The sequence below is a fragment of the Apus apus genome, chromosome 5 (genome assembly GCF_020740795.1).
Source record: "Apus apus isolate bApuApu2 chromosome 5, bApuApu2.pri.cur, whole genome shotgun sequence".
In the NCBI taxonomy this organism is placed as follows: domain Eukaryota; kingdom Metazoa; phylum Chordata; class Aves; order Apodiformes; family Apodidae; genus Apus; species Apus apus.
In genome coordinates, this window is record NC_067286.1 from 31,653,632 (window position 1) to 31,678,501 (window position 24,870).

At 37.4% G+C, this 24,870-nt stretch overlaps 1 protein-coding gene across 27 annotated transcripts in view; it reads right to left on the reverse strand.

The window, feature by feature from the left end:
• Positions 1–24,870, reverse strand: part of GPHN (gephyrin) — a 270,378-nt gene that overhangs the window by 29,465 nt on the left and 216,043 nt on the right. For 14 of the 27 annotated variants that reach the window (XM_051620187.1, XM_051620185.1, XM_051620183.1 and 11 more), the window contains 7 exons: positions 20,732–20,774; positions 17,316–17,453; positions 13,214–13,306; positions 10,081–10,136; positions 5,309–5,428; positions 465–523; positions 85–238 (listed from right to left, as the gene is read on the reverse strand). In XM_051620187.1, coding sequence (XP_051476147.1) covers positions 85–238; positions 465–523; positions 5,309–5,428; positions 10,081–10,136; positions 13,214–13,306; positions 17,316–17,453; positions 20,732–20,774 — 663 coding nt within the window. Of the gene's footprint in view, positions 1–84; positions 239–464; positions 524–5,308; positions 5,429–10,080; positions 10,137–13,213; positions 13,307–17,315; positions 17,454–20,731; positions 20,775–23,116; positions 23,180–24,870 lie in introns of all 27 variants that reach the window. The other 13 variants (XR_007889566.1, XM_051620181.1, XM_051620174.1 and 10 more) reach the window with 1 other exon arrangement.

A 24,870-nucleotide genomic window follows, 5' to 3' on the forward strand; every position in this document is an offset into this window, starting at 1 on the left:
AATAGGGTGGGAGTCACTATTCAAAACACTTTCCCAAAGAAGATACAGTAATTCAGACCTTGATTTTAAGCATACTTTTCTTACCTCATTCCCTGTTGACATGACTGCAACCACTGGAAACTTGTTAACTTCTACTTCAGTTACTCCAACAGTTGCTAAGAGACCAATCTCAGATGGACCCATGTGGGTTCCTTTAGCCAGCACACATTCACCTCTTTTAATGTCATGTCCTATAGGTCTGAAAAATCAAAGCACAGAAAAATATGAAAGAAAACCAGAATGAGATTGAAAGTATTTTTCCTTGATTGGTCCTGCTCCATGTGAGAAATGTCCAGGCATGTTCATTAGTTGGACTGTCAAAATATGAGTACTACTTATGGTTAAAAAAATTACTATAAAAAACACTATAAATTCTGTTCCTTAGAGAGCTATTTTACTCTTTATAAAGTAGGCTGTTTACAGACCTGATATCTTGGCCTGGTCGAGCCTGCACCAGGATTCGAACCTCTAGTTCTTCAGTGCCCTATAAAAACAAGGAGATCAAGTACAGTCAGCAAGGCGATTCAAAGAAGATTAATCAGCTCTCATTTCTCAGAAATCTACACAGCTTACAATACTTACTACATTGAGAACTTATGGTTTAAGCATCATCATTGTTCTCCTGATTTGTGTGTCAAGACTGTAATACAATGTGTGCTAAAACTTAACAGCTTTATAAGAAATTTTCTTTTTGATGAGCTCACCAGGGAAGGACCAGCACTGAACACATAGTTTTACCTTCCTTTTTTATTATCCCTGTTTTTATGTGTCTTTTCTATGTTACATCCTGTGTCTGTAGTTCTGGTACACTGAGCAGACTCTTTCTACTCCTCTCAGCCAACTCAATCTGCTAAAACAATTTAAAATACAGCATTTCAGAAAGACCCTTTAGTCTGGCAGACAATATGCCACTACCTCCACAGAAAGGTGGGAAGAAGCTGTATGCTCTAGCTGTTGCAGGATTTTCATGTAGATTCCTGTAGTAGAAATTCCTACTTGAGAGTTTTGTACAAATCAAAAAGATGCTTATTCATCATGTTTACTTACTAGGAACAAGAGACAGTGGCCTGAAAAGTCTCATGCTTACTTTGATATGTGTGTTTACCTCTTCAGAATTTCAATGGTTTGGTGATTTGCTCTCTGTCAATAAATGGCACATGCTAGTATTTTGCTAGTATTTAATTTTTAAGCCTGGAAGGGGGTTGATGATTGTTCTGGTTTGGTTTGGTGTGTTTTTTGGTAGCAGGGGAAAGGCCTCAGGAGTGGCTCTGGTAAGAAGCTGAGAAGCTCCCCCTGCTCCAAACCCAGCCAAGGAGCCATTAGAGGGACAGTAGATGCACCTCTGTGATTAACATACGAAAGAACTGAGGTAACACCTGAGCAGAGGAGAACTTAAAAGAAAAAAAAAAAGAAGAGCTGTGCTGGAGAGGAGAGCAGTGCTGGTGGTTGGTGAGGAAGAAGGGGAAGAAGGAGCCCAAGTAGAAGTTTCCCTGCAACCCATGGCGAGATGGCAGCTGTCTCCCTGCACTCATGGAGGAACATGGTGGAACGTTCCCTGAAGGTGCCAGGAGGGGTGAACTTGGCCACTGGACTTGGATTTTGTGGCCAGTGGATTTGCTGCCAGTGGACTCTGATTGTGCAGCTTTGGAAGACCCCAGCACCAGGGGAGTTTGTTCCCGAAGCAGCCCATGACTCTGTGGGAAGCCCAGGCTGGAGCAGCTCCGGACCTCGTGGGAAGGACTCATGAAGGAGAGGTTCGTGGAGGACTCTCTCCCATGGGAGGGACCCTGTGGGGAAGCAGGTGAGGACTGTAAGGAATCCTTCTTCCTGAGGAGAAAGGAGCAGCAGGAACCACCAGCCTGTGAACTGACTCTAAACCCCGTCCCCTGTCCCCCTGTGCCACTGGGGGAAAGGAAGGAGAGAAACTGGGAACAAAGTGATTTGGGCCTGGGAAGAAGGGAGGGGTGGGGTAACATCTGCAAGTGCTGGCGTCCAGGATGTCCTTTTATCTCCCTTAACCCTATCTGAAGTTGTGAAAGACATTTTAGGCTTGTGATGAAAATCTGAACAAGAATTAGTCTAAGAAATATTTTATTTTTATGACACTCTGGGGATGGTTGGCCAGTCATGAAGATGTGAATTTTCTGTATCTTTGATAATATTAAAGATAGCTAGGGAATCAAGAGGAGCGCCAACGACACATCTGAGTAATAGAAAATAGGGGAATCAATCAAAAAAAAGGCTCTTGAGTAATTTAGTATTCCCTGGTTTGAAAAGTACTGTGTAAAGTGCAACTGTGGACAACGTGTTGATGTGTGGAGATTTCTATTTATGGAACCGATGGATATCCCAGAACACTTTAGGAATACAAGATAACTCAGGGTGGCTAGACATAGGGCTTGCAGGAAGGTACAGCGTTATGCTGAGAACATCTTCCATTTGGTGTGTATCAGGCAGCATTCTTTTTGCTGTGCTTTAATACATTTTGAGCTCTGAGTGGTTTACTCTGGTGGTTGATAACAGCCAGCATCCATACTGATACAGTGATGCGAGGTCTTGATGTAAGATTTAACCCTTGTTTTGGTTGATCACATTAACCTCCTTTTTCCTCCTACAAGGTTACACGAAAACTCAAAATGGAAAGGGTAGAGACATTTTTGCCAGGATCCTTCTTAATGATTCTGCATTTGGCAAGCTGATGAGAATTATTTCTGCTGGATAGATGTAATTTATTTCAGGCCTGTGACTTCTGCAGTCATTTGGGGAATGCTTGCTATGGAATTTAAGTACAGCTACCACAACTAGAGGTCAAGGAGCTCCTTCTAAAAGTACTCTCTGTCTTTTCAGTACAATGTTTTTCAGATGTTTTCAGTTAAATCCCAGCTCTGAAGGAATTCTTAACAATAAAAGGAAAATATTATTGAAATTTGTAGCTACCTAGGCACAAAAAAAAAGAAATAAACGCCAAACATTAATTAAACTATACTAATTATGTACAGGATTAACAGAGTGGCATATTCAAGGACAAGTAGAAGCTGAAGAGTTCTACCTCACACTTAAAGGCACGAAAAGGAAGCTGGAGGTGGCTGACCATTTGCTAAAACATTCAGAGTTTAAGCACAGAGCTAAATTATCTGTTCTCACAGGCAAAGGAGAACATGCACAGGAAAGTGGAATCCAGGAAGACAGTCACCTAAAGAAGCAGAAAATAACTAGTTGTCATGTATGTTGCTCTGCAATGTGATAGTCCTCTCATAATCATGTGGGCAATGGCCACAGTAAACTTGCTCAGTAAAGCTGTTGGAACAATTAACAAGCAGTGAAGGCAGTGGTGTATTTTACGGGAAGATATAATCTACACATACACATCTGTAACCTTAAAGCAGGACTGACTCCATAAATTCCCTGTCAGGAGGAAGGCTTGCCTAAGACATCTTGTTGACTTCATAGAATCATAGGATAGCTTGGGTTGGAAGGGTCATTAAAGATCATCTAGACCTCCCACTAGATCAGGTTGCTCAAAGCCCCATCCAACCTGGCCTTGAACACTTCCAGGGATGTGCTTCCACAACTTCCCTGGGCAACCTGTTCTAGTGTCTCACTACTCTCACAGTAAAGAATTTCTTCCTAATGTCTAACCTGAATCTCCCGTCTTCCAATTTTGATGCATTACCCCTTGTCCTCTTACTACAAGCCCTTGTATAAAGTCCCTCCCCAGCTTGACCTCATCAGAAACAAAAGTCTGTGCATTTACAGTAATAAGGCATGAGAAATGATATTGCAATTATGTTTCAATTTTTGCTGTCTTCATCAGTTTTGAACACTAGAGTTCATCTGCTCACAGCCCAGCTGCAATAGCAATGCCAGCATGGAGCTATGGTGAAGTGGAACAGCTTTTCAGAACAGCAGTAGAGGAGCAAAGGCTGATTTGAACAGACAACCATGCACACACACTTCATTCCAAAACTGAACTTGGAAGTTGTGTCAGTAAGAGACTCATCTTCTTGCATTAAAATCTCTCAGATGATGGCAAACATGATGTTGGCATTCTGAAATCACAGCTGGGTAAGTGAAGGTAATGATTCAGAAGGAATACTCGTAACAAAAAGGAAGTCTAAGATGGACTGTCTGGGATACAGTTGTCTACAGGCAGCTCCTGTGCTTCATTAAAAAACTGTTTATTTTGTTAAGATAACTGCACATACAGAATTACTACTACAGTGTACATCTTTTTTCTGTGGTATTCTGCAGCATCTGTGAGGCAGAGTGCTAATATGATTTATAGGTGTGCTGGAAAATCTGTTCCAACTAAACAAAGCTAGGACTATGTTCTGGGGGAATATGCATAATTTCCTGGCCTTTTCGAGGTCTCAAATTCAGTAATTTTCTCATTTTAAAGTAGCACAGAGGTCTACTGAAGAAACATAGTAACAGCTTAAATAAAAAAAGGGGAGGGAGGGGGCACTTACTTCTCCTGTTACTTAATAAAAACCTTTACTCTAAACATAGGTGTTTACTAGAAGGTAATGTGCACAAGACATACTCTCCAAACCCCACCATAATCACATTTGCTGAAATGAGACCAATTCTGATAATACAGAAGCATCTTCCTAGCATAGCTCAAAATAATTCAAGTAATCCTACGGATTTTGCAGCACTTAATTGACTTTCCTACAGAAAATCATATTCAGCTTTAATTACAACAGCAGTAATGCTGTACTATAATATTTCAATGTATTATTCTGGGATCAATATGTATTTTAAGAAAACTTTTCCCTTTGTTACTCTGTGAATCCAGGAGAACTTTTGAAGTCCTCATCTTGCTCAGTTTCAGGATGATCCTGAAATATAAAGAAGATTGTGCTACTGCTAAATGTGAACTCAGTAGAAAAGAAAGAAATATATAATGTCTGATTGCCACTATTCTATTTTAAAATGGGAATATGCTAGGCACTCAAATTGGACTGTAGTTATGAATCTCCAGGAGGCAATTTGCCTCTCACTCAAATCATGCTCCCAAATACTCTGGTGTCAGCTATTCAACAACCATGATGAAAAATCAATGTCAGGGCAGGTCAGTCTGTGGTACTGTTATCACAGCTTGAAAAAGTGAGTAGAACTGCCACTAGGAACTGATGTGAAAAACCTCAAAGTTCTGAGATTAACAGAAGAGCTTTTCTGTAGGACTGTCTTTCATATTTACAGGATTGTACCATGAGCCATTTTCTGCTGCACACAAAAGGAAATGGAGTTTTGACTTGTGACTCACATCATCTGATTCCCTGATGAGCTCTGTATCTTCCACTTGCACCACTGCATCAGCACCACACGGAATTGGAGCACCAGTTGTAACGCGCATGACCTGACCAGGCATCACGGTCTGAGTTGGCTGAAAAATACACAAAAATTAATTTCCTGTTGGAAAGAAAAAATTTGAACCATTTGGACTTTATGGAAAGAATGTGAAAGGCTAAAATGCCTTATACCAACAGGTATAAACTCCAATGTATCATTGCTTTAGATCTGGCTTTTTTTATGGTCACATATTAGGTGGCTTCAAATCTTCCCCTTTGGATTTCCATCACAAGAGTACCTTTCAGAAGAAGCAATATATTGATATTGGCTGCCTCAGGAACATAACAGTTTGATTGGTCATCTACAAACTTACATGAGCAAAAATCAGTTACTTTTCTATACATATTTTTGCAGAGTGCTCTGTTCCCCAGGGTTGAAATTTCCTTCCTTTGGTTTCTGTTCCTTTTTTTCCCTTTTTTTTTCCTATTTTGTTTTACCAGCACACTACATATGGAAAACAAACAGCTTGTAAGTAATGTAACCAGCTGCTTTGCTGCTTTGTTTTTAAACAGATTTTCTCATACTGAGAGACAGCTCAACACCAGTTCACATAAAATATCTATATTTTTGAGGGTCAGTCTAGCAAAGCCTAAAATGGATATAATACAATTATGTAAAGTCATGGTACAGGACAAAGTTTCAGCAAAAGCAATTGAAAGAAGAGAAAAATATCAGAACAACATGATAAAATAAATGACACATTTCTAATAAAATTTCTCACCAGGCAGCCTACTGCTACTGTAATACATGTTTATCAAAACCCAGAGTCAAATTGTAATTTGACTATAACCACTTCAGAAATAAATAACTAAAAGAAAAAAATCTTTAAAAAAATAATGCAACTAAAAGAAGCTGGTACAAGGATCGAGACTTCCTGGCTGGAATACGAGTACTTGCTCCCCACAGCATTCCAGTAAGCCCAACTTATTTAGGATTTACTGTTACTAGTGAACACGTGCCACATACAGATCTACACAGTTGGCATCAGACCAACATAGTCTGTCTGTGTCCCATGTATAATTCATGTGCAGATTGTCTCTATATTCCATATGTGCAGCATTGGAGCATGTCAGGGATTTCTCAGACCGTGATCAGCACGTCTGTGGTAGCACCGCACGGAGCTGCAAGCAGCCCTGCCCAAGCACTGGTCCTTGCTCCTGCCCAGCAGTCACGTTCTCCACGACTTTTAACAGGAGGCTGTTAAGACATCTCCAAATTCTAGACCAGTGGCCAATGTTTTCAGTACACAAAGCTTGTGCTTGTCCTTTCTTATGCTCCATTTCAGCACTGTCATAAACTCTGAAAAGTGACAATTTGAAATGTGCATATTTGAGAGGCTGCTCATTGGGACAGATGGCCTATGAAGAGGCTGGAAAGGGTTTGTACCTGCTTTACCACAGTATCACAGTGACCTGTGTATCCCAAGAAAGCAACTGAGCCTGGAACTGATTGAATCCTGACCCTTTTCTAAGGGTTATGAAAATCTAGCATCCTTTGAGAAGAACATAAATAAAATGTAAACTAAACTTAAAAAAAACAAACCAAACCAAACCCTCAAAAAAATCACACTTGCTGTATGTCATGGCTAATGTGCTTTTAGGTCAAGATTCATGTTATCCTAAAGATGACATAAAAATAATACTTAAAAAAAGAGAGTTATTTATTGCACACATCTACAAGGAGCTGTGGATGAGTATCTGAGATGCTGCCACTTATCCTGAAGATGCTTAAAAGTGAAAATAATCTTGTCCAGTGTGTTATTTTCACTTTTAGGAAAAAAATTGCAAAAGACAAATCTTATGCCTTGGATTATGTGACCTCTGATGCATATTGTTGTTGGTAAGTCTATCTATAGGCACATTACAAAGAGGTAATATTGCTTTGAACTTATTAAAGTCCTGACAACTTTAGAGACAATTTTTAGAGGAAAAATGTACTGCATAAAACAGTTTTCCCATTTGCAATTTAAAAGGAACCTGCCAGAACTCAGTGCCTATGGAGATAAAATGCACTGCATGCACCCATGGTTTTGTAGTTTATTACTAGGTGAGTTAATTTTTTGAGGTGTAATGATTTGAAACATTTAAACAAATTCATGATATAATAACAATGGCTTTTAGACTTGGTTGTTCACATATTTAATATCTTTTTGCCCTTCGAGAATTTGATCAGATTAACTTTATGAAGAAAAGTCAAGCACCAGATTGGTGTGTGAATCTCCAGGGCTGTGCTCTTCTGTGCTAGACCATGAAGATAAAGAAATTATTCCTTCTCAGAAAGCGTATTAATGTTCAACAATTTCACAGAAGGCCTTTGAGATCTCACATTTAATTAGAACAGGGCAGTATGGAGTTCTGTCCTTTGCCTTCATAACTGTTAATTTATTTAATGTTAGTCACTGAATAAAAATAATCTATGAAGCACAGCCCCCATCTTAGGCAGTTTCTCTTGCTAGTGATTATACCTCTCCTGTATGAGTTACAATGATCCATGCTTCTTCCTGTAAAAAGGTCTGAGTTAATGGAAAGGTGAAAAATGGCTGTTTTCCATCCTATATTATAGCTGGTTACTCACAGTGCCTCTTACAAATGACTTTAGAAAGTCTTCCAGAAAATGCTAAGCTCCAGCTATGCAAGTCTACAGGAAGAAAATAACTGCTCCCTGTGGTTGAGTTTTTCACACAGAAGCCATGTGGATGGCACATGACTAGTACTCTGAAATATGCCCTAACCTCCCCAAAGCAGGACAGTGTCTGAAATCTTTCCTCAATACAAAAGAAAAAAATTTGTTGTTAAAATGACCATCTGGAAATGGAAATCAGAAACTAATTCACAATTTACAAATTGATATAGAAATGTCCAACTTGGCTACAAGGCCTCTCTGCAACTCTCAGTCCCATTTTCTTCTACTCTACCTAACATTTACATAACCTTTTTCCCTACATGAGGATCTAAACCTATTTTGAACTCCCTGCTGTGAATCATTCTGTTAATTGGTCTGTAACATGAAAAGCAGAATTTTGCTGCTGAGAGTGACTGAAGGGCGAAATGAGACTGAGGAGCCTTCCAAGGCTATAAATAATTTCTTGTGAAGGAGATGAACCTGAAGATGTGTTGGCACACGGAAAAATCTTCGACCAATTATTCAGAGGTCAACAGTCTCATTTTTCTAACTTGCCACTGGTATTTCCAGAATTATTCCCTCTCTTTCTCTCTGCCTCCTCCCACCCAATTTTTGTTACTTGCCAGAGAGGTTTCCCATTCCCATTAATCTGGGAGAACAGACTGTCCCTGCAGAGAGACATTTGTGAGCTCTTGAATTTTGTAGGAGGGAAACAAGCTGCCATTTGCCCTTTTATCCTTTGTACAAACCTGCTGAACTGATTAGGACACTGAAACCCTTTAGACCTCTGGGCAGTCTTCCCATTAGATACAGCTTCAACAGCACTGTTTTTAAGCACCACTGTGCTGTGATACTGTTTAACTAGCAAAACGATAATATTGTTGACAGGTGAATAATGATAGGAGTGATAATTAATCAGGTTGCTCTGCTGGCTTTTGCTATTTTATAGTGACCATAAGAAGTTGTAGAAATCATTGTCAGTCTTTTGGATTCTGGACCAATGCCTGAAAATGCAGACAGAAGGGCTAAAAACCCAAGGCAGCTGAAATTAATGAGGTTACTTTTGTTAGTATTTAAAGTAATTTTACAGATGTTGTATAACAGATTCATTAATCTAACTTTATGTGAATATCAGTATTGAGAAGATGTCTATTATACCAAAGTATAAGTCATGATGATGGATGGGAACTACAGCAAGTATTATTTTCATAGTTCTCTGTATCTATCATGATTAGCCAAATTACATGTCTATTACACATTTAGAGACAGTTCAACTTCATTTAAAAAAAAATTGAACAATCCTGCAACTGGTAATACTTTAAAACCTGAAACAACTTTTGAAATGCATGTATTTATTCAAGACTTTTTGTTTAACAGTAAAAATAAAATGGCCACACAGTAAAATCCTTTGGTTTGCCTGTTACATGTTCCATTTCTGCATGATTTCACATTCAATATGCAAAATTATAAGCTGGGATTTGAAACAGCTGGAGAAACATTTTGGATTAACTCATGCTTTCCTGGATGCTCCGAGGCTTTCTCAAGATTGTTCTGACCATTACCTACCTTTAAAGGCTTCACACAAAATTATTAAACTTTGTTTTGCAGATATCAGTGTGAAACACGTAAGGAGCTTGTGGAAATAGTTACTGAGCTGACATCCCTCTTAAAATCTGTCAGTATGAAGAAGTTAAATGGTGCTTTTCTCTGTCTATGAATCGTAATCCCACCAGAAACCTTATGTCCTCTAACACTGTAGTAGAGGAGAATATTACTGTATGCACTCCTTGCACTGTACTAGGGGAGAATATTACTGTATGCACTCCTTTAGCATTTGGGATATCCTTGTCAGTTCCTTTATGTAATTGTACGAAATCACTTTCTGAAATCATGTCCCAAGGCACATACCAGGAAGCTATAGTACAGCTGTGCCACATCCAAGAATATTGAGTTTTGTAGCACTAGCAAGGCTTATAAAAATACAAAGCAATATCTTACAAAAGAAAAATACATTAAAAAAAAAAACCACAATAAAAGAGAAAAGAGAAAATAAATTGTGCTCACCTGCTCACCAGCCTGGGATTCCCCTATAATGAATCGGTCCCCTGGGCCATCAGCAGCTGTTGAGATGGAAAATAAAAAGGTAAAGGCTGAAGCAAAACAAATGATGGCATTAGAATTGGCACAAGAGAATCAAAGAATGACCTAAGATTCAGTTCTACAGTGTCAGCATGACAAAGGTTATGGAAGAGGACAAGTGCAGTGGTTACAGACTGTGTAGATGACCATATGGGTTTGACATTCTCTGAAGAGTACCAGGGCTAAGATAATACAACTTGGACTTGCCACATTATAAGTCTGGGTTCTGTTCCTTTTTGTAGTTTTAGGAGGTGGCACTGAACAAGTTACCTTATACTTTCCACTGAATCCACTCTGAAAATTAAAAGTCAGAGATGATTGATTTAACAAGCTGTAAGTCTCCAGGTTTTCTAATTTTGCCAAATTTGTGTTTTTGCAGGGACAACAAAGGCACCATTACTAACAGTTTAAGCTTCTGCCTGCCTCAAGGGTCTTTCAGCGAGTTGCATTAGTGGTATCAGTGGCTCTACCATGGTGTAAAACACGTATAGAACACAAGCAACTCTGCCTGTCCAAGCACAGCAGGCATATTGTCAACAGTGCTCAGACAAACTGGGTTCACACAATCATATTTAAATATCTCTTTTTATTAATTTTAAGTCTGTAACTATCAAAAGTTGATTTCCCAGAGATGAACTCCACTCAGTGACAACCTTTATCTTAATAACTTCTGCTTTATTTCAAACACCCTGAATGTACAACTAGATAACTTTGTCGTAATGAGAGTTGCTTTCAGGAAGGATGCCCATTCAGTCTGTGTAACGATTTATCACACTGGTACTCATACATCAGCTGCAACTTTGCAGATGACGATCTATGGTACTTAGTCATGTTTGAAGACTAATGATTAACTTACCTTTAAATGGCTATCAAACAGCCTAATCTTTGAGCTTTAGAACAAACTCTAAAATACAAAAGTGGAAAAGGACTTCTCAACTAGTTTATTTGAATAATGCATGTAATACTCCTGAATACCGTTGTCAGACTTTCACTGAAAAAAAAAAAAGCAGTGGGATGATGCAGCAAAAGAAGAGAAAAATCCTCTAAATTATTTTAAACCTGATAAAGTGCTACTGAATTAGATTTTATTTCCCCATTAATAATTATATGGACACAAAATTTATAGGTGATGCATAGCTGATACAGCTTCAAAAAAGTGGACAAGGTTTTGGGCAGATCGGTTTATGTGACTGAAAGCTAATCCCTTATTTTTCTGTAAAAAATATCCGTCAATGTAGCCAGTATTATTTCTGCCTACAAGCTTTCTTTCTCATATTCTGAGATAACAGGTCTACAACAACGACAGTAGAACAGCACAGACTATTTCAGTTGGAAGGTACTTACAGTAATCATCTAGTCCAATTCAGGGCTGACCAAAAGTTAAAGCATGCTATTGAGGGCATCATCCAAATGCCTGTGACAGGCCTGGGGCATCAACCACCTCTCTAGGAAGCCTGTTCCAGTGTTTGATCACCCCCTGAGTAATGAAATGCCTCCTTATGGCCAGTCGAAACCATCCCTTGCACAGCTTTAAACCATTCCCACATGTCCTGCCACTGGATACCAGGAAGAAGAGATGAACATCTCCCTGCCCACTTCCCTTCCTCAGGAAGCTGTAGAGAGCCATGAGGTCACCCCTTGAGATCCTTTTCTTCAAGACAGACAAAGCCAGAGTTCTCAGCCACTCCTCACAGGACATGCCTTCCAGCCCCTTCACCAGCTTTGTTGCCCTCCTCTGGACTGTTACTCTGAATCTACCACCAAAATTAGGGTCTTATGTGTTGGTTCTGACAGAAGCTGTTGAAGATGGTGTTCATGATGATTGTGATAATTCTATTGATTTGGAGCGTTTACTGAGATAGTACCTGTGCTTTCCCTGACCTTTTAGCAATCAGGCTGCAAGACAGCATTTGCTTGATTCCAAGGCCCTTGTCAGTCAGCATTCTACTCAGAGCTCCCCCTCTCAGCTTTTCTCAGCACTATACTACCTGTATTTCTCTGGCTACATCTGCACCCCCTTGGTGCTATTACTGGTTGTTTTGTTCTGCCTGTCTCACACACAGATGACAGACAGCTGCAGTCAAACTCCTCTTGTATACCTGGAATTTTATTTCTCTATTAAGTCCATGGGGAAGCTATTGGCCTACACCCATTTCTTGGGTTTGCAGATGCTCTTTCATGGACAGTTGCTTTCAATTGTTTCAGCTGCCAGTAACAAAAAATATTTTAATGTCCCTAGACGAAAGGTGGCTACTGTGTCCAAATTTCTACATGGTGTTAACTATGATTCAGCTCCTATCACCATGAAATCACTACTACTATAACGTTAAATAATATATATTTTAATTTTTCTCTATAGACATCTGAGGTGAATACCATTAGTCTTACTTTAAAAAGGGAAAAACTGATGCAGAGAGAAGCAACTGGCTCAAAATCATGCAGCACATAGTGGCAATGCAGAGGATGGATTCGGGTCTCCTCAGAAAGTACTCACTCCTTCCTCTGTAAAGTCACATAATTAATTTTATTTATATACAGCAACTGCAACATTTTCAAAGTAAAATTGGGTTTTTCTTTTCAGATGCCTCCATAAGAGGACATTCTGATTTGTAGTTTTGAAAATTCTGTAATGCAATCATAAAGTAATTCACAAATTGGAGTCTGGATCTGTGACAGTTCAACAAAGTAACAGATATGTAAGAAATTCTTGATTAAATCAACTGCAGAGGAACAGAAGAAGAATCTGTCATTCAGAAACAGATGTTATGTTACCCTCTTGAATTCTTTATGTTTCCAAGAAACTCACTAGCAGCACAGGTGCAGGTCTAAGAGCACACATGGATGTACATTTGCTCAAGCATGTAAGTATCAACTTAAAAGATCTGAATTCAGCTTTATGGCCTTCCTTCAAGACAGCTGCATTCTATGTAACCGTGACCTCAGCAATGATCTGAATCTGATCACAACCAAAATAATCATTGCTAGATCCAAAATAGGCAAACTAACATGTTATAAAGTGACAGACACTGTACTGCATGTCTACAAAGTGAGTGTTTACCTCTGACAGCGTAGCCGTCTTTTACTGATGCTGGAAATGGCGGTAGGTTATCTTTTGCATATACATCTTGAGCAAGGACTCGGCCCATTCCATCTGGAAAAGAGAAAAGAGAAAAGATCATTCTCCATGTCACTAAAATCTACAGAAAGAGAAAAAAAAGCAGTGTGCTCTGCTGGGTGAAAAGTTTGTGTATGTGACATGAATAGATCTCTTGGGTTTTTGATTTCTGCCTCTACATAAGTGAAAAAAGACTGGAGTCTGAAAGTACTGATGAAAGATTTGTTCAGTAAGTCTGTGTTCCTAGTTATGAAGAAATTGTTGACAGGAGATCTGAAGGCCAAGTATTCAACCCAGAGGTAACAGCTCTGATATACAATAAGAGAGAAAACCAAGTATTTTTTCCTTAAGGACAAGTTCTTCTCCAGATATCTCTTAAAAAGACATATTTTTCTGTATTAAAAAAAAAAAAGGGTTGTTTTTTTTTAAAAAGCTTTAAGAAATAACATTTCAGAGGTGAATCCTATGTGCAAAAGGTGAGAGGTGATGGATTGAGCCCAGAGGACTCAACATAAACAGTAATGATGGACAAGTTTCCATAAATTGATAAAGATGTTTTGCAATAGATTAGCTTTGCCTAATTGCTGAGAGCATTTCTGCTTAATGGAGGGTGAGTGCACGTAAGTGTCAGGATTATTTATGTAAATTTACACTGTTATAGTTCTAAATATTTTAATAGCTGTTTCAAACATACTCTTTCCCTTCACTTAGCAACTATGACTGATGAGTTGTAATTTGGCTCTGCCTCCCTGGAGAGATTGATATGAATTACTTCACCCTCAGTCAAGTGTGCACTACACATTTGCTTTTATAAAGCTAGCAAGTGCTTTTTTTTTCAGTATGAGGTGGAATGGAGTGGAAAATATGTATGTTAGACCTTCATACATGTGTGATTAGAAAGACCGGGTAAGAGCACATAGGGCAGAACTACTGAGACTGACTTGTTCCCAGTATGCCTAAAGTAGAAGAATGGAAGCTCATCTCCTAACAGAGACCGCTGTTGTGGCACAGGAAAGCAGTATCCAGCTGGAAGTATGAAGGAATGAGAGGATGCATGAATACTTCTGCCAGGAGATTTTGTGTGGATATTACTTCATAGATCATGATCTTTCAGACAAGCCAAAAAGAGAGACGTACATAAAGTGTGTTTCTTGTTTTGTAGATGGGGAAATGAACGTGGTTCTGGTTTGCTGGGAAGGCAGAAGACCTCATGTTGCACACTAAATGGATAGGTGTTGTTAAAAGTGCACCTACTTGATTTGAAAATGTTCAGCTCCAGTGAAGTGGTATTATAATGGAGATTATATTTTACTTATTAACACAAAGTCATGTAGTTCATAATTAATTATAATTATAGTAACTGTAACATCATTGTGCTTATATCCATATGTATCAACTTTCAGCCTGAGGTGAATATTTATGTTGCATTTTTGAAACAGGTACTGCCATGAAAATACTGATAAAATGTATTAAAGCAACTAGAAAAGAACCTTTGTGATGGCTATTAATATGTCTGTGCATCACTACGTATCATTGTCTGTGATACACAATGTGGTTAAGTTACTAGAAAGCTCACGAAAGCTTGTACACTTGCACTAAAAAAGAATGCAGATGCAGACATTTAAATTATAGCATAGAAAAGGCAGCAATCAAAGGCCTAGTAAAAACACCCTTTGTTCACAAACACAAAATGTCAGGCAAAACTGATGCTCTCATTTTAGCAGGCATGTTTTGTCTTCATTTTACTTTTTGTCTGCATGCAAAATCACACCAATTAGAGCAAAGTTGAACAGTGTGTTCCTGGCATTGTGCCATGCAATATCTGAAGGGAATAAACGGCCAGCCAGTAGCAGGAATTAAATTTCATTTTGGGGAGAAAAATGTAAGAATTATTTGCTGTAAGAATTATTTGCTGAAGCCTTAGGCATTTAAAATGAAGCAAGTCAGCAACCAAAGTACCATATGAAGTAGTTCTGTCCTCTCTTTTATTGGAGCAATAATTTTAGAAAGAAATTATCAGACCTTATTTTGATTAACTGTAATTCAAAAAAGATGTTCTGAAATATTTTCATGTCATCAAACTGCTGCTTGTGATGTTCCTAGTTTATGTATTCTAGAACAAAACAGAGAATTACACTAAACTCACTTTTCAAATTTGGGTATTTTCTAAAGCTGAGCTGGTGAAACTGGTGTAGTTCTGTGAAGAATTTTGATTTCTCAGTGAGTTGGTAGTGGGATAAAGCAGTGAGACAGGTATTTTCCTAGAGGTGATGGATAAGCTCTCATTTTGTAATACTGCCCTGGTAGCACTTCAGTGTTATGAAAAGGCAATGCTACCAAAATAATTAGTTAGTTCAAAATAAATAAGCAGTGGAAAAAAATGTCCAAACTCTACAGAAGTTACAAGGCTTTCGCACTAGATCAGAAAACTCTGTTCTGAGGCTTAAGCCTGAAAAGTGTGGATTGCCTCTGCTTTGTACTTTTAGTATCAATGAAACTTCTGCCTCTTCTTAGTTTCAGAAGAATGATCATTATCATCATGTCTAAAAACTTAACCACAAAGCAATGTTCAGGTGACTGTATTCAGCTGGAATAAAAGTCTAATTGGGGCCTTCATACCAAATATTGATATTGGCAGGTGGGAAATACGCTTCAGATGCCTTTTGTTTATGGTAAAATGTTTTAGGCTTTTTTTATCTTTTTTTTTTTTTTTTTTTTTTAATATGGAAGAGACTAAGTGATCTATAGAGGCACTAAGCAATATACTCACCAAACTACAAGTCATGTGCAAAAGACAATTTCACTCATCCCTCCACTTATGTTAGAAGGCAATAGAATGGAGACACTAACAGCATGCCCTAATTTAATCAAGAATAAAATCACAATGTGTGGCAGCACCAAGATTTGGTGAACAGCAGGAAAACTTCGAGCTTTAAGACAGATGTCAGATTATCCCATTCAGAAACCATTTGTACCTCTCTGCTGTCAAGTCCACCAGTAACCTAAATATTTTGCCTCTTGTGGCTCGTGGTTTCACTATCTCTTTGCTCACCACCTTACCTGTGGAAAATCTGAAGGAATCCCTGCAGGAGATTTCCCCTTCCCTACCTACTTTAGGATTACTATCAGCATGCTTTCTGTCATGGTTTTGTTCTGTGCCAAGAACATTCTCTCAGATAATACCCAGGCTTGGAGTAAGGGATACTAGAAGCAATGGAGAAACCTAACAGGCATTATGAACACATTATTTCAGAAGGGAAGATAGTTTAGCTAAATAAATATGAGAGGTGTCCTACTAACTCCTTTTAAAGCTGGAAAATGCCTTCACCTATCCTCATTTATTTACTAATACAGACACAGTCACAAGGTCTACCATTTTGCTTGCTGTTTGGTGCCTTTAAAGACAACCTCACTATATAAATCCCTACCAGCTACCCTTTATTATAGGTTTCAATAAATCAAACATTAAATGCAAGTAGGAAGGGAATTATGCTGCCTTTATGAGAAGAGGCAAATTCTAGAATGACTAGTAGGCAAGTAGGATCTGGATAAACAAACTGAGATGAACTGTTAAAGATATAGACGTGTAAAAAGTGACCAGGAATCAACAATCACTTTGATTTTGTCATTAATGTCAGATTCAAAAGCAGGTTAGTGGGAATATCGCACAGTAAGAGAACAGTGGGAACCATCACAGCAGACTTTGAGCTACTTGGCATCCACAAAAGTTCAGTGTTAAATTAACCACTGAGGCAAATTATGGTTTCTATGTTTTAGCTTTGTTGCATATAACACAGACCCAGAGAGAACTAATTTATATATTAATTAAAGTTCCATTACAGATTCCTTCAGGGAGTGGTACTGAGCTCAATTAACATTTTCCTGGCTTTCAAAGGAGACCTCTGCTCCTATTATTGGCCTATCAAAAAGCAGTTTCTCATGCAGAAGGTACTGTCTCAGCCCCCTCACAACATGAATAAATGAGCAAGTGCTCAAGAAGGTTGTAAAATAAGGAAATTCTCACAAAGCATCCAAGTCAAAATACCTCTGTAATTGATGATTTCTGTTCCAAGCACTGGGGTCATCTCCAGAACTGTGATGAAGGCCTTGTCCATAGATGTCAATGGGAATGGAGACATGCGGTGTCTTCTTGCTACCTTGGTAATGTCAACTGCACTGTGACCTGCAACAAGACAGCACCAAGTTTATCTATGCTACAATGTATAAATGTACACAGTGATGATAATTCAAACCACTTTACTGAAATTAATCCTGCACTTTGGGGTAAATTAAATTAGTTGATTATCACTATTGAGCATTTACGTCAGACACTGGGAAGGCACCATATTCAACTAGAATCAAAAGAGAGATTTAAAGCAAAATGCAATCAGCAGTTTAAAAAGTTCACAAAAGTGCATATCCTTCCTTTTAATGAAAAAACATCAGAAGTCTTGATGAGCAGAAACCCTTCAAGATGATGCAGTGTTTTATACTGAAGATGATAATGTGAGGCTTAGTTCTATGAACTATGAATCCCAGATGATTCACTTCTTGTTCTGCTCTTCAAAAACACATCTCAATATGCTATGTGCAGCACACAGATAAAACATCAAAATGGACACTGTCCCAGTGGGTTTGCAATCCATGAGCATGATGGGAGTCAAAAGGTTTGAGAGGAGGATAGAGGGAAGCATAATGAAATCAGTGGAGAGTCAGGAGAGAAGTGTTTCCAGCTAGTGGGCATCCTACCCACTGTCAAGCTTTTGTAGTCACCACAGAAAAATGACACTTAAATGTAGAGTTTGAGTGAAGGTAGCAAGATAGATTAAGCTTACATTTCCCAAGTGTGAGGGACAAGTTTGGAGAAAATATGACAAAAGTTCTTTGAAAATTAAGTCAGCAGCATGTTTGATTTCTTGATACTTACTGAGAGAGTAAACGAAGGGACAACAAACTTTGAAGGATTTTGAAAGTGAAGATAAGCAAATGAAGAGAGGGAACTATTGCAGGAATACATAAACAAGAGAAACAGATAAACCCCAAAAGACTAAGAAAATTACATTTGAAGAAATATCTTGATTGGATTTGCCTAGAACAAGAAGGTATTTATAAGAGTCAAAGTGGATGATGTTCTCTGTGTAACACATAACGATATTGCTAAAGCAATATAAATTATAATAAGATAGCATTAACAAATAACAAAAACTAATTTTTAGTAACATGATTTTGCTTTGCAGTAGCTACCTAAATATCCCATTTACTGCTGCAAGTGCCTTCACATTCTGGAAAAAAAATAGATTATTGCTTTAAGTGTAGTCCTCTAATTAAAAAGAATACAAAAAATAGTAAAACAATCATGCAATCTAAGTTTTTCCTTCATAAGAGAAGGTCGCTTAATCAATCTGTATATACAAAACTTTCAGCCCTGACACATGCTTGTCTTTCTGTGTGGAAGACTGTTCACTGATTAATTTTTTGCAGTTAACACAGTAACTATATTGAAGACAAAGTACAGACAAATAAAACTGACCACCTAGAAGAAGTTACTTGAACAATCTCTTTGTACGTATTTAGAAGATAACGTGATGATAAAAGCAGTCGCTGTGAAATTGTCAAGCACAAATAATTTCTAACTGAATTAACTCCTTTCCTTAATGCAGCAGTTGGCATACTGAAGAAGAGAAAAAAGCTGATGAGATACATTTTAACTGTATTATGACTTTTCACACTCTTAAACATGACTTTCTCATAAGCATGCTTCGGAGGAATTATCAAAATTAAACTATTGTTAGACAAAAATGTAGTAAGTGGGAAAACTGCATACCTGGATTTAACAACAGGGATGTCCCTAGCAAGCATACATTTGCCATTATTATGCCTGTACTTTGTTAGCAATCTCACAAATAGAAGAAAAGGAAAGAATTTGTGAGGCAGTCAAACTTCCCATATCTCTCCCTGCATAGAGAAAGCAACCCTGCTTAGCAGCACTATAATTCCTGCAGGTCCAGCTGATTCCACACAATATATGGTTAAAACTTTTTCCTGACTGTATAAATGAATAAATTATTTTCTTAAAAGGAGATGTTAGAAAAAAATGAAGAAGCTAGGAAAATATACATCATAGCAGTGAAAGCTGGGGGAATTGTGTGGCAGCAAAGAGCCTTTATGCTACAGCCATAAAGTGCTTTGATTTTCTTGTTTTACTGCTACCTAAAACTCACTGTTAGCTACTTAAGAAACTAACGTTTCACCTCTTTAACCCTTAAAACATAAATTAATTCAAAGGCTTTGATTGGTGCCCAGAGTACTACCTTCAGATTTGGAACTCTATGTCTAATGCACGTCATTTGCTTATGTCAAAAGTTCTGCTAAAATCCACTGAGAAATGCATTCTTCAACACTTTTTTTGAAAAGAGATAAAATCCCCTAATCTCTGACAACTTTTGTTCCAACACCAAAAGTAGCATCCATTATTCTGCAAGAGAAGCCAAGAAAATATATACTTGAAAACATATACTCAAAATTAAAGCCCCTTCAGTTTCAACACTAGTGTGAATAACCTTAATGAAGAAAAAGGAAGATGCACCCATGTGTAACTACTAACATTTCTCTTGCAGTTACTTCCTACAAACAAATGCTAACTCTTCTTTTAAAGGTATCATACATTTAAACTGACCCAGAGACAGTGATTTTTAAATTCTAAAATTACCCAGTGATACTTTTTAATTACAACTAAATGACATTAAACAACTCCTCAGACCTTCTCAAGCTATCTTTCACTAATGTCGAATGTCAGATGGCTCTAAAAATAACTACTTACATTAATCAGCATTTAGCATGACAAAACAATCCTTTAGCTTTGAAACAACTAAGTCAATTGGTTGCATAAAGTAGAAAATTCCTGACAGCCTTCACTCTTATCACTCTAACAACTTCCTATTCCTGTTGTTTTATATATATATATACACACATATGGTGGATTAAATTTTTACTAAGAAATTGTGCAAATAAATGAACAGGTCATTTGGATTTAATCTGAATTCCTAACCTTTGCATTTTTTTCTTTGGTTTTATGTAAACCAACATTCAATTTAATGTTCAGGTATGAAAATAAAAATCATATATATTCAACCTGAGAATTTCCAGTTTCATTGTCTTTCAGTGTTGATTCTTTTTACCCATAAAACTTGCACACACATGATCATTTACAACAATACACCATCACAAACAACAAAGACCATCATGTCATTAAAAGAACAACTTGAATGAAAAAAATAAAGGCAACAATCCACTAATAAGTGAACAATATGAACTTTGCACTGAATTTCATTGCCTTAAGTTATTAAATTTCTTCTTCAAACCCACTTATGTCCCAACCATATGTTTCACCTCCCATCTGACAATCACTGTCTTCTCAGCAGTCTTAGTTTCTCAATAGAGCTGTGAAGCTTCAGTACTTACTTGCTCTGAGGATGTTCTCTTTGCTGCTGCACCTAGACTGGACCTGCAAAGAGAGCACAGAGTCTATGAGCAACAGAAGTTAACAAGAATGCAAAATACAGAGATATAATGGGCAAGCTCCTGGGATCTAAGACAGAGGTTATACATATTTTCAGCAACATTCCTACATATTCTATATGAGATAAGTACATTTATGCAGAAGGGCAGTAGCTGATGGTCAGAATCTGATACAAGCAATTTGATTCCACCACTCCCCCCATAAGAAACAAGATGGCCCAAGGACAGTAAAAGAGTCAAATAAAAGAACACAGTGTTTAAAATTACTTGTTAAGCTCCAGTTTTAAACAGAAGATCCATGTTTTCCTATACAATTGTAATTACAGTAACTCTGAATCTAGGTCCTGTTTTATAATTAGACATAACTACATTATAATGATCTCCTTTAAATTTCTATTATTGATATTTTCAGGTATTATAGAAAGAGTTTTAAATACTCCATTTAGATTGTGTTGATTCTGAAGATATTTAATAAGACTTTTTCACAATTGTATAAGCAACTCACAATTATATAAACAGCCCCTGGTTGGAGCCAGATAAATTTAGTCAGTTGTTTCTTTTTGGTTAAAAGAAATGTTATGTTCAGTATGAATTTTACAGTGCAATTCTACTTTTAAAAGTTACTGTGAGAATGACAACTGGTTTCTCAACAAATCTTCTCCCTAGATGCTTAGCTGCCACTGTGCTATTCCATATATATTAGTCTGACTCCAGGGAAATTGGAGGAATTACTTCGGTTTAATATTCCAGTAACACCAGATATTCAGAGTTCCATTTATTTACCATGCAGATTTAAAAAATAACTGTATATTGAAGAGTATTAGTCCTGCAAAGACAACACAGTTTAAACTGTACTGATGAATCAGCTCTTGTTAATTCTCAGGTTCAAAAAGATAGCACATTGTATAATAACACTGAAGTGAAAAGTTTTTAGATGAACTAACTAGAACAGCAGTCTATCTTCTGGCAGGTCAGGTGACTGAACTGGGAACACTTGAATAAAATGCTTTTTGTGTGGACAAAACTCCAGCTAAAGTAAACTTCACAGGAAGACAAACCTTTGAGAGAATATGAATGGAATCCTTCCCTTTCTTCCTTTATTGACAAATGTATCGCTACATTTCAGTGAGAGGACAAATAAAGTGAAACCATGTACATGTGGTGAAAGAAGTGGAATAGCACAGGTGATGCTGAGGCTGCAAATCCCCTGCAGAATATTTGTCTCTGCTGAAAATGTGAAGAGGTGAATCCAGATTATCTTTCAGACTACAGTTTCAATTTGCAGTTATAGAAAAATTGTCTAGAAAGTGAAATGTATGATCTAAAAACTGATGTAGAACAGTACACACTCAGATCCCAAAAAGTAGTCTTCAGAAAGGAACAACTATTTAAGGCTGAAGCCAACCATGCTCAACTTCTAAACCTCTTTCTTCTGTTCCACAGCAGCTTGCCCCAAATGTATATTCACACAAAAAAATCGGATTCTACAGCGCGACACAGTCTACTTATTGTAATGGAGTAACTTATGGAAAAGTAATGTTGCAACTTAGAGTGGGTTATGGTGTCCTTCCCTGAAAAAAAATGTTGTTCAAAAAAACCAAAAACCCCAAACCCTCCCTCCTTCCCACCAAAAATGCTATACAAGAAAATTGCAAACAAAATATTAATGGTGCCCAAATTTGGCCCAGAGTTGTTTTACGAGATTTCAAAGACAAGACATGAACTCTCCTTGGAAGAAGCAAATATTTACCTATAATTTACCAAAGGACAATTCTGGACCAAAAAGATGGTATAATGACAGGAAAGAAAGCACAGAAGAGAGAGAGGCATAGACAGAATGACAGAGAGAGAAGCAGGATGGACATGGCAAGGCAGAAGATGGTGTGTGCAAAAAGAGACATGGGCCTGTGTGTGTAAGGCTACTGTTTAAAATGGAAGAGGCTCTCTTATTTCTCACTGAAAACCATATGAAAAGAGAAAACGAGGGATGGGCCTGCTGCAAAATAACCAAGCAATTCAGCAAACTGGAATGAAACTCAGTGAGGTAACATAGTCCTAAAGAAAAAGGTAAAAAAATAAAAAATACAAAACACAAACATTTGAAACAGTCTACTAAAACAAAGTAAGTAAAATATGTGATCCAAAGGACACAGATAAAAGCTACTAGAGAAGGAGGAAAAATGTTAGCAGACAAAGACAGTGCTAAAGAAGTAAAATGGAAGTCAAGAGAGAGTCTTCAACAAAGTGGAGGAACAGAAGGAGCCCAAACCCATAGCGCAAAGCAATGTTTGCGAATGGAAAACAGCTCCTTTGAGCAGTAATAGTTACTCTCGAGTTGTAGCCTCTATTCCTCCTCAGTTCATCTTTAAGCCCTTCCAACCTATAGTGGAGCTAGTGTATGGACAAAAACAAGAGATTTATAATGAACAGAGCAGCTGAGATTTGCAGATCAAATCTTCCAATATAAAAAACGTGCTGACAAAGTTTTGCTCTTACAGTGTCCAAATGACAATGGCAACAAAAGACAGCTGGCTTCACACACAGCCTCTTTACAGGTCTTTTTTTTTTAATTCTGTGCACACAGAGGACTTTAAATTTACTTATTGATTTCTTATACCCAGCCTACAGTATCCATGTTATCACTCACCTGATGGGCAACATATGCAGTATGAGAAATAATTTGCTTCCCACAAATTTTAAAAGCAGCTGTGGAAGAGGAATCCATGATAATAAAATAAAAGGCTTGATCAGCTAGACTTGATCGTTTCCCAACCTACGCTCACAGCTGCAGAATACAAACCATGTTTTAACATAACTAACATAAAAATTAGTTATTACATAATACTTGTTTGTTTACTATGAATTGCACATTGATATATTAAATATTATTTTTAAACAAAACTGCAGTAAAATATGATTTTGAATAAAACCCACCAGTTTTCTAACACATAGAGTTTAGCAACAATGGAGCTTTGTATAAATGGGGTCATGTGCTTTAAGTGCTTTTTATTATATTCATTATTTTATGTTTTACTATTTTGTTATTTGTGACATTTACAAAAAAATCTGTATTCTTTTTACAGCTACTGCGAAGAATCCATATTCCACTGCATATAGCACCATGACTGACTGGATCTGATTACTGAGAGATTAGTAGCATTATTTACTATAATTCTCATTCACAAGTAGTTACAGAAATAATAACCTATGGCTGTCTCTTTTCACAGGAGAAGTATAGATTTATTGTTTGTCCACTTTACAGCCTCTTGGCTCACAATGTACCTTGGCAGAAGACACAGTGGGCTACCAGCCAGTACCATTCCCCTGTGTAGTTCAGGCAGAATGCAACCAAACCCAAAGCATTCAATTCACATTACTCTGTTTTTTAAGCAAGCTGGATTTTATGTTATTTAAGATATAATTTCATCATGCTGGAATGCAGAGTAAGCTTTTTCCCATATATTGAAGTTGTAAATAGAATGTGAAATAAAAGTACTAAAAATAAATTAAGGGAATGGTAAAATAAAGAGTTCTGCTGACATTTTCTACCTATCAATCATGATTGGTCTGAAAAATGATATGACTGTACTAAATTGGATTTATTTAAATCTACATGATATGTTTTGCTGCAAATAAAAATCAGTCCACAAAAATTTTTTTTACATGAAAAATAGAAAAAGACACAAAGAAAAATTCATGCTACAAATGAAAAAATAATGTGAAAAATAAAGAAAAAAAGAAAATAGAAAAACCCTTTAACGCTTTACCATGACTGTTAGGAACAGTTAGAGAAATTACTTACCTTTTTAAAGTCATAACAAGATTAGCACAGAGTATTAAGTCAGCTCTTCATTATGGGAGGTACAATTAAAAGCCATTGGTTATAATAAAACAAATTGCTACACAAAGATGAAGAGTTTCCAGCCCAATATGAAAAGCTAACTCTTATGGGAGTACATTTCAACTCAATTTTACAACATGAAGAACGATTCAGAACAATGACATCAAAATATGAGTTATCACCAACAGAAAGAGCCAATTTCTCAGGAGCACGGAGCCTGCAGGAGGCTAACCCATAGTCT